This window comes from Oryctolagus cuniculus, chromosome 15, assembly GCF_964237555.1.
Source record: "Oryctolagus cuniculus chromosome 15, mOryCun1.1, whole genome shotgun sequence".
Taxonomy (NCBI): Eukaryota; Metazoa; Chordata; class Mammalia; order Lagomorpha; family Leporidae; genus Oryctolagus; species Oryctolagus cuniculus.
Window position 1 is genome coordinate 17,274,949 of NC_091446.1, and position 16,005 is coordinate 17,290,953.

Genomic DNA, 16,005 nt, shown 5'->3' on the forward strand with positions numbered 1-16,005 from the left:
TCAACTCAGAAGAGCCCAACTCTATCACAAAGGTTTGCAAAGCCTTCCTGCAAAGGGTTAAACCAAAACACACAGAGTTTTGGGACCATCAGTTACACCGTGAGGCACAGCTGAGGCCAGGCAGACAGATGAAAATTGTATTAGTCTGCCTCCCTCCACCACTGCTCTCGCTGGCCTCAGCTCAGCTCCAAGTCTATATTAGTCCGTGATTTGTTTAGCCCTTGGATCGAAGAGAATGGAGGTACTAGGCGAGCAGGAAACAGGACACTCATCAGAAGCTGGGATCTGTCGCCTGTCCCTTCCAGCACTGTCAGTGTCATATATCAACAGGCCCCAGAGAAATCAACATTTCAGGACAATCAGGTCAAAAGTGATATTCTTAGCACCACTGAACGTGATTCTGATCCACCGGAAACAACTCTCTGGCTGTCACGTAGTCTCCTCCCCCCTTAATTCTTCCCATTCACGTTTTGTTGCCCCCATTTCACTCCCCTCAAGATGCCTCCCCAGGCAAAAAGAAAAAAAAAAAAAAAAAAAAAAGAAAAACAAGAAGCCAACTGGAGCCTGCAAGCCCCTGATGCCCGATCAAGAAACTCTTAACAATAAACACAGGCTTCTCTTTCTTTCCCTATCTTTCAATCATTTTCACAGGATTGATTCTGCTCTTCTTCTTTGCTCCCCACCTCCCCCCAGGATTCCACCACCACCACCACCACCACCACACCACCACCACCACCATCACCACCACCATCATCATCACCACCATCACCATCACCACCATCATCATCATCATCATTATCAAGGTTGGGGAAAAGGGGCAGAGAATAAAAGACACAAGAGACCTACATATTGACAATTCAAGCTTCAGAATCTCTTGCATTTCCTACCTGAATTGCAATCTGGTGTTCAATCGTTTTGTACGCAGAGTAATGTGTGCTGCCGGACTGAAAATGGAGCTGTAGAAAGAAACCAAATCAAAGCGTTCTGCTTATGTCACAAACTACAAGAAAACATCTTAAGCAGTTTATGAATAGCAGACAACCCTGCCTAGATTGAGCTGCAGCCTTGGCATTCAATCAAGACCTGTGTACTTTTATTTGTTGCTATGGATAAGATGATCATAATCATCTAAGGTAAAGTTAAAAAAAAAAAAAAAAAAAACAGTGCCTATTCAATAAGCAAAAAGGGGAGGGAGTGGCCAGGAGTGAGAATCAATGACATGAAAAGGAAAGACTGATGCCCATGAAGACATAAAGGAAGCCAGTGTGCTGAGCAGGATACAGAACATGGCACTGTGTGCTAGGCGAGAGGGCAGACGAGACAGGATTGCAATGAGGAGCCACGAGACTGCCACAAGTACAAGCCCCCTTCCCCCTTATTCCAAATAACCGGGCCCGGCCCTGCAGCCCAGTTCTATTTCTGGGAAAGCAGATGTGTGCAACAGGATTCAGGGGCCACCCGATGCCTTATACATTCTTTCACGATGACGGAGCTGTGTGTCCCAAGGCTTCTCCGTGACCCGCACTCTAGTAATCCACGCTTGCCCAAAGCGGAGCCAGGCACTGCCCCGGAGCTGCCAGCAAGCTCAGGACCACCGATCAGCTGGCCCCTCTTCCGCTTTTCCCTGAAACCCCCTCCAGACCACCCATGGAAGAGGCAGGTGTCCCCCAAACAGAAAGGAATACCAAGATGCCTTGTCCAATTCTCATTCTCCTAAATAACACTTGGGAATCCCCGGGATCCTCCCCACTTGTTAATCTTGGGACTCTACCAATGGGGGACGCAAACACCATCTGCTGATTGATAAACATAACACTCAGTAAAGATCTCTGAAAATGCATTTTCCTGTGCGGCATCCCAACAAGGGATGCCATCAGGAACCCTGGGATAGCTACCCATCCCCCCACAGGAGAAACAGATCAGCTGCATCCCCAAAGCGGGACCTTTCTTATTACAACAAACTCCTGCTTCTTGCCTCTACCCTGCTTTTTTCACCGGAACAAAGTATAATTGAGGTTGTGAGTGAGCTTCAGGCTCAATTAAAGCACATCTTGCTCCCTAGACGAAAAATCATCCACTCCAAACAGTTGTTTTGTTTTCTGAAAGGACAGAAAGAGCAGGCCACAAAAGAATTTTTTGAACTCAAGATAAACACAACATGGTAGAAACCAAGGAAAAGGAAAACGTCTAAATCCATTCTGCTCATTCAAAAAGGCTGTAGGTATCCCTTTTAGGATATACTGAGCTCTAAGATAAGGTGATCTATTCCAAATCAATATCACACACACACACACACACACACACACACACACACACACAGAGTCTGTTTGTCTCAAAACACAATTAGTCAAAAATTAAAGGGAGTTACCATAAAGGTAGATTAAAAAAAATCCTCTAGACCTGTCGGAGTAATAAGCCACTCTCCCTCCCCAAAGAACAGCAAAAAATGAAAGATGAACATCGAAGGTATGCCTCAGTCACACTCAGCACACCCCCCAACACACACACTCACTCTGCAGCAGCCAATCCGAAGTGAACCACTGAAAAAGAAAGATGAATTTGCACCCTTTGTGCCCCTGTCCTTTTTGTAAAACCTGCCAGTCAGTACGCAGAGATTGCACTAATTACTGTGACAATCCTGCATCCTGTTAAAACAACTTTTGTGTGCCTGGGACAGGTTTCTCTGCGGGTTTGGAATTCTTGGCTGGAGAGCAGCTCTCGGCTGAGAGGCCGCCGTCCTCAGCAGAGTAGGCAACACTAACAACTTGCCCCTCTTTCAGCCCGTTTCATTCTCCTCTTTTCCAATTGCCTGATTCAGGGCTTAATGGAAACTTGTCCAAGCTTTTCTTCCCACAAACCCTGCCGAGCCCTAGGCAATCCGCACTGGGGGTAACCGCGGGAATCTTGTATCGTCAATTAAAATTGAATGGACACCTGATATTGAAAGCTGTGTCACAGAAAAAAAAAAATTCATAAAGCCAGGGTCTTATGAATAAATTAGTGAAACTTTGGTGCATCCCAGTTCAATTTTTACTCAATCTGTTTCCTTCTTAACCCTTGCATTCATCACCTCCCAAGTAACACCAACAATCCTGGGGCCAAGAAGTGGGCCGGGAGGAGGGGTGTTGCAATGACAACAGCAAAAATGTCACTGCCAGTTCCTAGGAACTCTAGCAGGGAAACTGACATACAAGACAAAGTTAATTTGACCTATACAAACATACACACATCATTCTAACACCCCAAGCAATGTAACTTCCCTCAAGTATCCAACCACACATGTGTGTGCGTGCACACACACACGCGTCCAGCAAAAGCACACAGCACAAGTAGCTCATTCTAAGTCACACCTTACTCTCAGCCAGTCGCCGTGGTGCTGAAGGAATCACCTAGCTGCATTTCCTGCAGCCACAATGCTCAAGACGTCAAATTCTCTGGCTTCTCCTTTGGGTTTCCACCCCCTCCTTTCCCAAAGACACTGTTCTAAAATGTACACTTTCTGCTTTTTCCCTTCCCTGTAAAACACAAGAGATGCCTTGTTTGCTATAGTCTGGCTTTTTAAGACAGAAGATAAAATACAAACACCCAGTAAAACCATGGCACTCTAAGCTGGAGCCATCGTTTCTGCCTCTCTGGGAGCTGCAAGGGAGAGAACAAGACGCAGGCCCTCTGTTTCTGAAGGGGAGGGGAGGTTAAGGGACCCAGGACCAGATGGCCAAGGTTTCCCTGAAGGAGCAAGGAACCACAGGCTCCTGTGCCGAGGTCACCTGGAGTGCCCAAGCTCCACATGACCGCCTCATCCAGCAACTGTGGCAGCTCTAACCTGAGCCTCCCTCCCTGGAATGCCCAGAAATCACCCAATGAGAACTCCAAGGTTTTTGTTTTTTTTTTTAAACTTCCTTCCCTCCTGAGAAACTCACATCAAAATTAAATCTTGGCTCTGGGTGCTGGTTTACAGAGGTCAAGTTCAGCACACACACACCCCCAGCCCCCTTCTCCTCTCTTGTCCACAGGACAAGAGCAGACTTGGCAGTTCTCAGCACAGGCATGCAAAATCCAACCAACATACTACGATTAAGCAGGTCCCTTACCATCATGAGTCCTGTTGGTTTTTTACTAATCACTGCTACAGGCTCTAAACTTGATGCTTCAGATACCAAACATCACAGACACCCAGAGACAGGAGGAAGAAGAGACAATTTGGTTCAACCATGGGACTCTCATCCTCGAAGGTGTGCTAAAAACAAAATTTGAATCCTTCGTTGGTTTTCCCAGAACTAAATTAACTTCCAATGTGATGAAGCTTAATTTTTGATGCCTACTCATTCCACTAAATTTTCTTTGTCTTCAGTTTTATGAGCTACCTGGAGATATATAAAATCATATATATATATATATATATATATATATCCAATTCCTAAGAAGGTTCAGTTTTTCAGGCTACTTTTCTATGTAGCTACTCCCTGAGCCACTTAAAGTCTAATTCCCATGCCATTAGTCTAAACAACAACAACAACCACAAAACACCTTTTTGAGTGTATGGAAGGCCTCTTCTTGAGTTCTCATTTTGCAGGGTGAGGCAGCAACCACAGAGCATTCTGTACACAGCCCCACCCCCAGCCCTATGTTGCGAGCTTTCTACATTTAATGGCAAATAAACTTTTGACCAGGACTCTGGGTTGCTGCCTGTCCTTATAAAAAGTACCACGAGGGCCTCTAACTTCCAGAGGGAAAGCAAAACAGGCACTGACTACCAGGGTTGAAACACTCCTGCAGGGATCCAGGCAGGGAACATTCGGATCAGCCTCCACCCACCACTTAGCCATGGCACCCCCTTCCCACTGGCTGGGCTGCCCTCCTGCAGAAATTCCACTGCCCTCACACCCAGGAACAAGCCCTGGACTCCCAGTGTTCCATCAAATGTCTGCTCACCCTCATTAATTTGTTTCTTCTTTTTCCTCAACCTGAAACCATCAGCTATGAGTCAGAGAACGATCATTAACTTTTACAGCTTCCACACAGATCCACCTACTCACATTTGGGGAAAGAAGTATTGACTTGCAACACTGCCTGAGACCAAAATCCTCTAAGAAAAAAAAAAAAAAAAAAAAAAAACCTGAGGAGGCAGGGAGGAATTGCTAGCTGGTGTTAGCTCAGGTTTGGGGGGCTACATTTGCTGTTTTTCCACTTTGTACAGCAGCCTCTTCAAAAAAAAAAAAAAAAAAAAAGCAAGTTGAGGTTGAACTTGATGATGGTGATAGGGATATCTGGGTTGATTTTTGACAAGAACAAGAGGACTTCCTTTAAACATCCAAACATTAACTGATGTTCTTAAACTACTGGGGGGTGGGGGATTAAGCGAATCAAGTTTCCTGCTCTTGGACTAAACACATTTCGCGCATATTAAAAAAAAAAAAAAACAAAACCACGTGGGCGAAAGTGCTGAGACATGTCCCTAACACAGCATTTTTCATTAAAAGTTGCTACACTAACACTCTTAAAATGATGCCCCCTCATTACTCCACTTAGCAGTGCTGCAACTCATAACGAATTAATTTGCATTAATGTGGGTTTCATGTGCCCTACCCTGGGTAGGCCATTGTGATTCAGGTTCAATAAAACTGACGTTGACAATAACACAGTGCCTTTTATTTTACTTTCCAAAACAAACCAACCCACCCCAAGACCCACACAAATCCTCCCGATTTTTTTTAAGCATTTTACTAATATATTTAGTGCATCCTAATTGGCCCAGCACGCTGGAATCTACTTATCTTCTCAGTAAATATTTATAGCATCCCTCTTTCCCATTCATTCTGCATTTTCTTCGAGAATCTCACTGTAGCCTACATCTGCAATTCATTGGCTTTACAATTTACCACATGTTGAGATGGGAGAGGTCTTAGCTCCATTTGAATCACTACACAAATATGCAAGTGATTTATCGGTTTCAAACCGAAGACTCCGAGAGAGAGGGACTCCACTTTTCCTGAACGTTACTTCTGGCAGACCATGAACAATTACAGTTCGTACTAATTAAGCTCTGTAGATGTGCTGTGCCCTGCTAATGCCTACCAGGCCTCAAATTTATTTTCACGATGCCAAACTTCGGCGAGCAATTTTAACTCCTTCAGAGCTGATCCCGGCGACAGCCATTCCTCCCCACCCCTTGCAGACCCAACTGTTTGGGGCTACTTCACGACACAAAGATAACGGGGCTGAATTACCAGCCCGGAATCAGATGTGCCTAAGGAAGCAAACCTACCCTGGGAAGAGCGGAGAACACGGTGGCTGACAACCCCGAGCGAGGAGACCCCAGCCCTGCCTTTGTGGGGTGCTGTTAGGGGATGCACATCTGTCCCTTGATTTGGAAGAATAAAACCTCTCTTCGGCCTGGGTCTCTAAGTTCGAGCAGGGTGCAGCCAGCAAGGACAGAGCCATCACCCACACCCACACCCACACCCACACCCCCTCCCCCACCACCCAGCTGCCCCGTGCCCCCCATGCCCACACACTCAACAGGCAGCCCGCCGCAGCCCACTCTGCAAACAGAAATTCAGATCGGTAGAACAACTAGCCTCGCCTCTCACACCGGGTCCTGGCCATAGATAACCCACCTCCAGCTGCCTACAGGAGAACCGACAGAGAACAAGCTTTTGGCTGGAGAGAACACTTTTGGGCCAGGAGGGGAAGGAGCTGATCCCGGCTGGGCAAAGCCACAGCGTCTTTAACAGCCCCTCCCACAGTACTTCCACCCCTCAGAGAAACTTCAAGCCCCAACTTCAAGCAAGCCGATGCCCCCAAGTCCAAGTCTGGGTCCTGTGTGCTCATACTTTCTCCCATCTCTCTTGGTCAAGCATTTATTCTGCCTCTCCTGGCTACTTCTGGGCATCCAGCCGTGGACAGTGCTGAGCTTTTCCCAAATGAGTAGCCCTCCCACCCCCAATAAACCTGGCTTTCTTTTCTCACCTATTAAATAATTCTTTTAATCAACTCCCTCCCCCCCCCCACCTCACTCTCTCTTAAACCCACATATTAACCAGTGCACTACGCAATGTGTGTATTTTCCCTTCCAGCTCAGTGGAACATCATATAAATTAAAGAGCCGTCTCCTGGATCGGGTTTCTTTAAGTATTCTGGGAAATATGCACAATATAGGCTATGTAGTCTCAAGGGGGCGGGGGAGTGGGGGGAGTTTAGGAAAGAAAGAGAAAAAGGGGGAGGGAAGCCGTAAGAAAAGAGTAAAAGACTGCAAACACCTAAAGCAACTTTGCTTTGGAGAAAGGCATCTGGCCAGCGCCCCCCCCCCCCATTTCCATTCCTCCAAGTGCTCCTTATCAAGGTATACAACAGCCTGGGGGAGGGCCGCCAGAGGAGGAGGGGGCTCTATGGGAAGCTGGGATGGCAGCAGGGGGAAGACAGCCATCGCCGTGCCCCCTCCCCCGCCGCTTATAATTAGTGAGAGAAATCTGAGCTACTGCCAATGTCTGTGGACCTTGAATATTATAAGGGCAACGCGGCGTCAAATATCTTAACATTCATAAGTGTTATGGGCTGTAAATAAAGCCCGTGGATTTATGACCCGGCGCGCTTGCCAGCTCAGAACCAGGGCACATTTCTTTCAGCAGACCTGTCGAGGTGCGAGTTTGCCTTTGGTTGTAAAATTAACCATTTCCTTCACAAATGCGCTCAATTATAAGTCCGAGGGGAAGATTGACTTACACGGCTGCCAACATTCACTCCCAGACACCCACAGCACACGCCCCTCCCAAAAGCACACCCTCCAGGATCCAGTACGCCCCTCCTCTGCAAAACTTTGAAATGTGTCACCTTCAAAGAGTTATAAATGCGGTCAAAGATATTATCTAATTCCACTTACCAAGACTAAAAAGCCTACACCTACTTCCTTGGAAAGTGCTTATTTATTTGGCAACTCCCAGATTTAAAAAAAAAAAAAAAAAAGAAAAAGAGGGGAGGGGAGGCGGGCAGTAAATCACTCCTAGCCTGAAGTCTCCGCCCTTCCCCCCATATAATGTCATCTACTTCCTGTGTAGGAGAGAGCATTTGCTAAATCCAGGTTGTCTCATACTTAACTGCCAATAAACCAACTTCCACATAACTTCCAGACAGCTGGGGAAAAGGCCCTCGGAGTTTTAGTCATGGTCCAGAAACACGCGTCCACACAAAAATTTGCAGCTGTCCTTTCTCCACAGCGCATTTTTAATGTGATTCGGAGGGGGCCCTGTTGTGAAACATCTGACACAATGTAAAATCTTCTCGGATACCTTCTAGTTCACCCACTGCGCCTGTGTGTGGAAGGGAACCTGCGCCAGGAATTCTGCACTAAGAACTCCGGGCACCTCATGGGATGGAGGAAGCATTTGGAGCCTACAGCCGCTTCCTTGGTCATCTTTAACGCAACTATGAAAATGTTAGCTTTCTAAAGCAAATCCTTTTTTTTTTTTTTTTTTTTGAATGGCATGCAGAACTGCCTTCCTCATCTGTAACTCTCTCACAGCTTGCTAAGAAACAGAAAAGCGGACCAACTTCCAGCAGTGACTCTAAATGAAATCTCTATCAGTAGAACTAAAATCCAGGTGGAAAACTCCTAGCAAGAACGGGGATTGTTTTCCCAAAATCTCTTCTCCATCAGAGATAGAAGGCATCAGTCAAAGCTACTTCCCGTGGCAGTCGAAAGTTTGCACAAACACTTCTAGATAAGCATGCTTTGCACTCCCCACTGCCTAAGAGTTTTCTTTCTGGGGTTGCAAAAAGCCTTAGCATCCACAAACTGCAAAGAGCTGGCATATGAAATTTATAATCATTGAAATATGACTACTTGGGTGAATGCTGAGCCCATAATCCATACGGCAGACCTTAAACCCCAACCTACAAAGATTAGCGCGGAATTAATGCTGCTGCATTGAGATTCAAATCTAAACAAGTTCGCCATAAATATTTCCGAAGGAGATGAAAACAATTAGCATAAATACCAAAGAAGGGCAAGAACACCTGTTCTTTTTCAGGGCGATAAGCATTTTATTGTTCTCTATTTAAAATGTAATGACCTGTGTAATTACAGTAATATTACATTGTTATGTAGGGGCTTGGAATGTCACACTTTGAAAAGTGTTGTCAAAACAATCAGGGGTGAGGGTGGGGGGTGGGAAGACAGCGGGGGAAGGACCAACATTAACCCTTCCTGCTCCAGGGTCTCAATCTCTTGTCGCAGAAAGGATTACGTTGTTTGAGTGAGGAGCAAACATCCATGTTTCACCAGCCAGAAAGAGGAGTTTCTGGGCCAAATAAAACCCCCAGGACGAAGGCCCCTCTTGGTTTCCTGCAAATGCTGAATTCCAAGTTCAAAAATGAATTCAAGATGCTGCTTATTTATCTGTTCAACCTGGTAGCAAACAGCTCAGCTGACAAGCAAAGAACTTTGGATAAAAGAAGATGCAAGAACTCTCACACCATCAAGTCTTTAAAAATAAATTCCAAACCTAACTGGAACGTCCACCACTGGTCCTGCCGTTCCTTCTTTGCCAGAAAGGAAAAGAAGCGCAAAACTACTTCCTCCTGCCAGCGTGAATAGGGTAACAGTGGTCTGATCTTTAGTAGACCAGAGTTGCCAGAATTCTAGGATCTGCCGTTTTAACGTGTCCCACCTACTTCACCAGACCGTGGGTTTTTGTATCTGAGTCCGTCTTTTGAAAAGCCACTCCCGCTATGATATCAAAGACCAAATTAATGTTACAGGGAGATCTTTGTTGTTTTTAAATAAAATGATTCCCATAGAGCTTTATGGCATCTTTAGCAATTAGAGCATAATGTGCGATTCACCATAAGCCGATTTAACGATCCTCCTGAATTCTTCACACTCTTAACACAGAAGCACACAGCTGGCTTCCAGGTACACTAACAGCAAACGCAGCCCAAAGCACCACCACCAAGGAGGACAGGGAGAACACAGCACGGAGTGCATTTGTCTTTACACCTCGCCCTCAAAAACACACTCCACAGACGCGCTAAGAATTTCAGAGGAGCATGGCAACACCGCCGTCTCGCCGTGGAGTCCTCCGGCAGCCGTATCAAATCTGGAATTGCAAGCTGGCCCTCTGATCGGAGACGTCAGAAGTGACACACAACAGCCTCCCGTCCGCCTTCCCACTGCCCTGCTTCCCGGCCTAAATAAATAACTTTAATTTTGGAGCACAGAATCTAACCCAGGTAACAGAGAGGAAGGGGCAGCGGAACACAAAGATGCCTGCTGGTGTTTGACATGCAAAACTGCCTACTGAGTTCAGAAATGCCTTCTCAGACTCCATCTGATGTCACAGCACAAGGCCACCCGCTATGTCCACAATTAAAATAACTAGACGCCGACGTCTATTCCTATAATGCCCACAAAGGGGACCGATGGTCGGGAGCCTTCCTTTTCTCACCGGGAAATCATTTATTTGCCTTTAACAATTTCCCCGTTTCCTAATTACTGCACAACACAACCGCTCCAGTTTTTAGGACCGCCAGCGGTCACAGACCCGGAGTTTGAAGTCAAGAAAGCCGAAAGCCGGCCATCAAAGCTCAATTTTCGGATGGCTAAGTGGATTTTTTAAAACAACACCAAGGAGGTTTGCATGGCAGGAGAGGGGAGGACAGAAAGAAATTCTCAGGATTACTTTGGAATGTGGCTTAGTCCGGTTTGTTAGCACACACGAAGGCTCCGATTTGGAGCCTAATGGTCCCCGTGCAAGATGCTCAGGAGCGCCCAAGAAACACACGGAATACGCGGCCTCTGCTTCCCCTGCAGCTGCAAGCTCGGAGCAGGGCCCCTGCAGCCTGGAATGAGCGGGCCCTGCAGGAGGAGGTCGGGCTGGAGCTCTCCCGGCTGCCCAGGCAGCCAGGAGCATGGGCGCAAGGGAGGGGAGGGGGGTAGTAATTTCTCTCTCCTAGCCATAAAAAATGACCGGTCTAGCATGCCCTTGCCATTTTGCCAGGGCCCCAAGAACAAGTCAAACCTGATAGTTAATATTTTAATGCTTAAAAAACACTTGTAGATCCGATCCACTCCCCACCGGCAAGCCCACGGCCATTAGCACCGAATGCTCTACTGCTGAACAGTGGGTGCGTTCTCTCAAATTGCTATCTCGAGTTACCGAAAAAAAGACAGAAAAAAAAAACAACAAAAGTGGTGTGTGTAAATACGGGGTAGGTGACCAAAACCAGAGAAGGTGCAAAATGACAATCCCGGGGAGACGGCCACAGACGCCCGTGTGTCCAGGGATCCCTACAGTCCAGCCTTTTTAGAAGGTGGCATGGGGGTGGGGGGACAGGGGGTTGGGGTGAGGGCGGGGGAGGGGGCAGAGGCCCGGTGCAGCAGCTGCAAATGTCAGGGGTGCTTGAGGGACACTCGCTGCGGGAAGCGCCCTCAGTGTCCCGCACCCCGCGCTCTCTTGGGGCCTCAACTTGCGTGACTGGCCCACTACCCTGAATACGGGGCACCCCTGGCCTTTCACGGCCCCTGCAGCCCCCGTGAGCCCGCAAGCCCTGGTCTCTGCCCCCACAACTGGGCCTTCTCGGAAGCTGGCGAGCGCCAGCTGCTCTCCGCACCCCAAAGGCACCCGATTTCCCTCGAAATACAGCAAGTGCGCTCGGTGGAGGCCATCCCGATGGCTGCACACAATCCGAGACCCCGGGCCACTGGGGCCTCCACACTCGGCACAGCCCCGCCACACCATACACACACACACGCGCGCGCGCGCGCGCGGCCCGGGAGAGCCCGCGGCCAGCGCGCCGGGCAGCCGAGCCCGCCACGGCGCCCCGGGCACTCGCGGCCCTGCAGGAGAGCCCGAGCAAAGGCCGCCCAGAACCCCCAAGTTTGCGAGGGGACCCGTCTGGGGAGTGTGCCGAGGGGGGAAGAGGGAAGCAGGGCCGGGAGTCAGCGGTCGCCCCTCGAAAGCTACGAAAACGAGCGCGCCGAAGGAAAAACCACGGCGCCTCCGCGGGGCCCGGGGCCCGGCGCGCTCGCTCGGCGGCCGCTGCGCAGCGCCTGAGGGAGAAGCCACCGGCGGGCCCCGCGCTTCGGGCGCTGCCCGGCCGCTCGGGCTCCCGCCACGGCAGCCAAGGGGTTAACCCGGGAAAGCCCAAGACGCCACGGAAGAGGGAAGGCAGGGAGCGAGAGAGAGCGAAGAAAGAGCCACACAGCCGTCTTCCCAGGCGCAGAAACGCCGCCGCCGAGGGGGGAGGGGGAGCCAGGGCGCACAGAAAGTTCTCCCGCCCGCTTTCCGCCCCCCACCCCACCCCAACAAAGCCCCGCTGAGTGGGGGGGGGGGGGGAGAGAGGCGCCCCCAACATCACGAGGCAGCGAACTGAAAGCAAGAACATGGCGAAGTGCAAACAAATCCAGTCCACAAAAGGCAGAAAAGTTTGGAGAGTTTCGGGCTGCCTGGGCCACGAGCGGGGGAGGGGAGGGAGGGAGGGGAGGGGAGGAGCGGGGAGGGGGAGGCGGGGAGGGGAGGGGAGGGGAGGGGGCAGGGCAGGGGCCACATGCGGGGCCGCGCGGGCGGGCGAGCGGGCGGGGGCCGGGCGCGGAGGCACTTACGGTTCGGGCGGTGGGCGAGAGCGATCCGTTGGGGAGGTAGGGGCTCGTCAGGTCGGGGATCATGATGAAGGGGTAGCCGGGATACGGTGGCCCCTTAAAGAGCCCTCCATCTTGCCTCTTGGCCGCTAACATGGCGGGGCAGCGAGGGGACGGCGGCGGGCCGCGCGGCGCGGGAGAGAGCGAGGAGAAACTTTTTTAGCACGGGCCCCCGGCGGCCGGGCGCCCCGGCCGGGACCGGCGCGCTGCCGGGCCGGGCCGAGCCGGGCCGGGCCGGGCGCGCGGGGCCGGACGCGCGGGGCGGCGGGGCGCGCGGGGCGTACTCACCTTCTTCCAAACTTTCCCGGGATTTATCTCGGAAACTTTCGGAGCGAGGCGGAGGCCGTCTTTCCGCCTTCCCGGAGGGTGGAGGTGGGGAGCGCAGGGGGCACACGCCGCGCCAGGGGTGGGGGGAGAAGCGGGGTGGGAGAGAGAGAGAGAGGGGAGAGAGAGGGGGTCGGCGGGGTGGGGGGCACAGAGAAGCCGGGTTACGCGTGGCGGCCACCGCGGCCCCGCGCGCGCCCGCCGCCCCCAGCCCGGCGCTCCCCTCGCCGCCGCCCTCGCCCGGCCCGGGGCCCGGACGGCGGAGCCCCGCAGCCCGGGGGGCTTCTCCTACCTCGGAGTCGGAGGAGCTGTTCTGATTCGTTTCTGATTCATTGACTAGAGACGACTTGACATCCGCTAAATCCCTCTCCGCCGCCGAGTTCTCGGAGCTCTTCTCCTCCTGCTCGCCCTCGTCTTTGAAGGAAATCAGTTCGTCGTTGGCGCCTAGGTCATCTCCTCCACCGCCGTTCAGCTGCGGCATTTTTTTCACCCACCAGCAGCAATTTTGGAAGAAAAACGAAACGAGGAAGAAAAGCCAAAAAAAAAAAAAAACCACCCCAAAAAAAGTTTTCGCTTCCCCCCCAAAAAAAATATTGCAAGAAAAAGACGAGTCCAAGGTGAACTTTTTTTTTTTCTTTCCTGCTTTGGGGTCTTTTTCTCCTGGGGAGGGGAAAAGAGGGAGGAGGGGAGGGGAAGGGGGGGGAGATCTTCTGCACGCGTGAGTTTGGGTCTCTTTTTTCTCTCGTTCCCAAGGATCCGATCAATGTGCAAAAAAATAATAAATAAAAAAGGGGGGTAAAAAAAAAACACACCAACAACAACAAGAAGTCAGATATAAAGAGCAAGGGGGGGGGAAGCCGAAGATGCAGGAGGAGCTCGTGCCGCTCGGATTTGAGAGAGTTGAAGTTAGACTGAGAGCTTTTCAGTTCAAAGGCGGCGCTGATTGACAGATAGAAAAAGGGGGATCGAAATCCGGAGGAACGGAGTAGTCTGGGAGCGGAGATTATTGACAGGGCGAGAGGAACACACTCGCCTTAATGAGATGCCGGGGGCGGGGCCGGGCCGGTGACGTGTGCATAAATAAACAGCCGCGGTGGGCGGGGCGGGGGCGGCTAACAATGATCCTTTCGGCCGCCGGGAGCGGGAGGAGGGGGCGGCGGGCGGGGCGCGCGAGCCCGGGAGTCTGGGCGCGGGCGCGGGGCTCGCTCCGGGAGGGGGGGCGGCCTCGCCGAGACAATGCGGAGCGCGCGAGGAGGGGAAGGGGGTGGCGACCGAGCCGGGAATCCGAGCCGAGAGAGGCGGAAGGAAAGCCCCCTTGGGGGGCGGGGAGGAGGAGAGGCCCCGGAAAAGTGCACTTCGGAAATATTAGGGAGAAGTCTCGGGGCGGCGGGCGCTGCGTGGTTCCTGCGGCGGCGGCGGGGTGGAGGAGCCGGGGGGAGCCCTGGGCTTGCGGGCGCCCGGGCAGAGGTCCCGGTCACCTCCAGTGAAAGAAACTGTGAACCCACGAGGTGTGCACCGCCCTCCCGGGTTCCGTGCGGTGTTGGGTCGAGCTGGGGTGAAGATGCCAAAATGACTTTTCTCTTCCCCTCACCCCGAAAAATTTTCAGGTACTGCAGAGCTTATCAGTGGCATTTAAAAAAAAAAAAAGGAAAAATATCTGATGATTTAAATACACAGTGTTGTCTCTATTTTAACGGACGCTGGGGGTTGGTAGGAAATGAGCTCGGATTCAAAGTCCTTTCTGACTTTGGAGGTGAAAAGTTTGGGCGTTAACGCCGCCAGGGAAAATAAAACTGAAAGTTCTCCAAGCCCCGCGATCCGCTGGCTGGAGCCTTAAATGAAATCCTAAGAGACTGACCCTGGCAGGAAATTGCCCCCCAGCCCTCGCTGGGAGGCTGGCAACCTGGGGCTTGAGACAGGTATTTGTGGATTTGTAGGCCCTTGCCTGAAAAGCAGATTGATTTGCTACAAAATGGGGAACATGCCTGAAACAGGGTGTTCCCGGAGGATGGAGCAAGGACATCCATTTCCTTGTAAATATCCAATGAGAAGTGGGATGGAAGCTACAACACGAAAAAGAGGAATCAGGAAAAGTACATCAACAGAAATTAGCAAATTGCCTATTACCACCCGTGTTGATATCCAGGCCACAGTGCACTCAGTGATCCCGCCCCTCCGTGGATAAACTCACCTGCTCCTCAGCTGGCCCCATCATGCCTCAGTTTCCGAAAGAAAGCAAATGGACCCCATGTTAGATTTAGGGAGTTTTGGGTTTCAGCAAAACTGTTTTACAGGCTAAGGCCTCAGAAAGACGACTACTAAAAATAATGATTGACAAGGCCAACGTATTCCCCTGCACTGGAAAAAGATTCACAACCACATTTGCACACTAAAAGAGTACAACGCAGGCAAAATAAAAATGGGTTGGGGGGGGGGGGGCATGAGGCAGAGGAGAATCTCCAACTCCCAACTTTAATATTAATCAGAGAATCAGAAGTAGAATGAGAAGGAGCCTGAAAAGGAAGTAGAACAAATGTGTACATTTAATCAGACAGGATTGCATAGGATACAAGGCACAGGGCAATTAGTCTCAGCAGGTAGGAGTAACCTTCAGACTTCATAAATAAATAAGGCCGGCGCAGTGTCTAAGAGGGAGAGTGGAGACAGAAAGGGGATTATTTCAAGACACCAAGTAAAAACATGAAGATTGAAATGCCTCACTGTTAAATCCATGTACAAATGGATTTAACAGTTCCCCTTTTTAGGGCTTTTCACTTGGTTGCCTTTAGACTTACACATTTAGCGAAATGACCATGGGTTTACACACTTGCTAATTGTCACCTGTATACTTGGACTGCCTAAGTCCGGCTATATTCAGCGCAGACTTTCCTGAGGCCTGTGTCAGGGGCGTATTTGCTTAAACTGGATCACATTTATAGTAACTCAATTTTACGGCAATTTCTTTGTCCTGTGTGGCGGGTTTTTATTTTACTCTAACCCTGATCTGAATCCGGTTGGATAATGAGGTCTTCTATGTCCATTATAGA

General features: G+C 50.5%; 1 protein-coding gene and 1 long non-coding RNA gene across 51 annotated transcripts in view; one reads left to right on the plus strand and one right to left on the minus strand.

Annotated features, from left to right (window-relative positions):
- TCF7L2 (transcription factor 7 like 2) overlaps window positions 1-13,439 on the minus strand; it is a 197,427-nt gene extending 183,988 nt beyond the window's left edge. For 30 of the 50 annotated variants that reach the window (XM_051823637.2, XM_051823613.2, XM_070057212.1 and 27 more), the window contains exons 1-4: window positions 13,251-13,439; window positions 12,923-12,989; window positions 12,599-12,723; window positions 888-956 (exon numbers count right to left, since the gene is read on the minus strand). In XM_051823637.2, coding sequence (XP_051679597.1) covers window positions 888-956; window positions 12,599-12,723; window positions 12,923-12,989; window positions 13,251-13,439 — 450 coding nt within the window. The remainder of the gene's footprint in view (window positions 1-887; window positions 957-12,598; window positions 12,724-12,922; window positions 12,990-13,250) is intronic. The other 20 variants (XM_070057216.1, XM_051823622.2, XM_051823639.2 and 17 more) reach the window with 1 other exon arrangement.
- On the plus strand, window positions 12,495-13,563 carry LOC138845301 (uncharacterized). Its single transcript, XR_011382256.1, has 2 exons — window positions 12,495-12,634; window positions 13,299-13,563. It is a non-coding gene; the product is annotated as an uncharacterized lncRNA (long non-coding RNA).
- The last annotated feature ends 2,442 nt before the right edge of the window (window positions 13,564-16,005 follow it).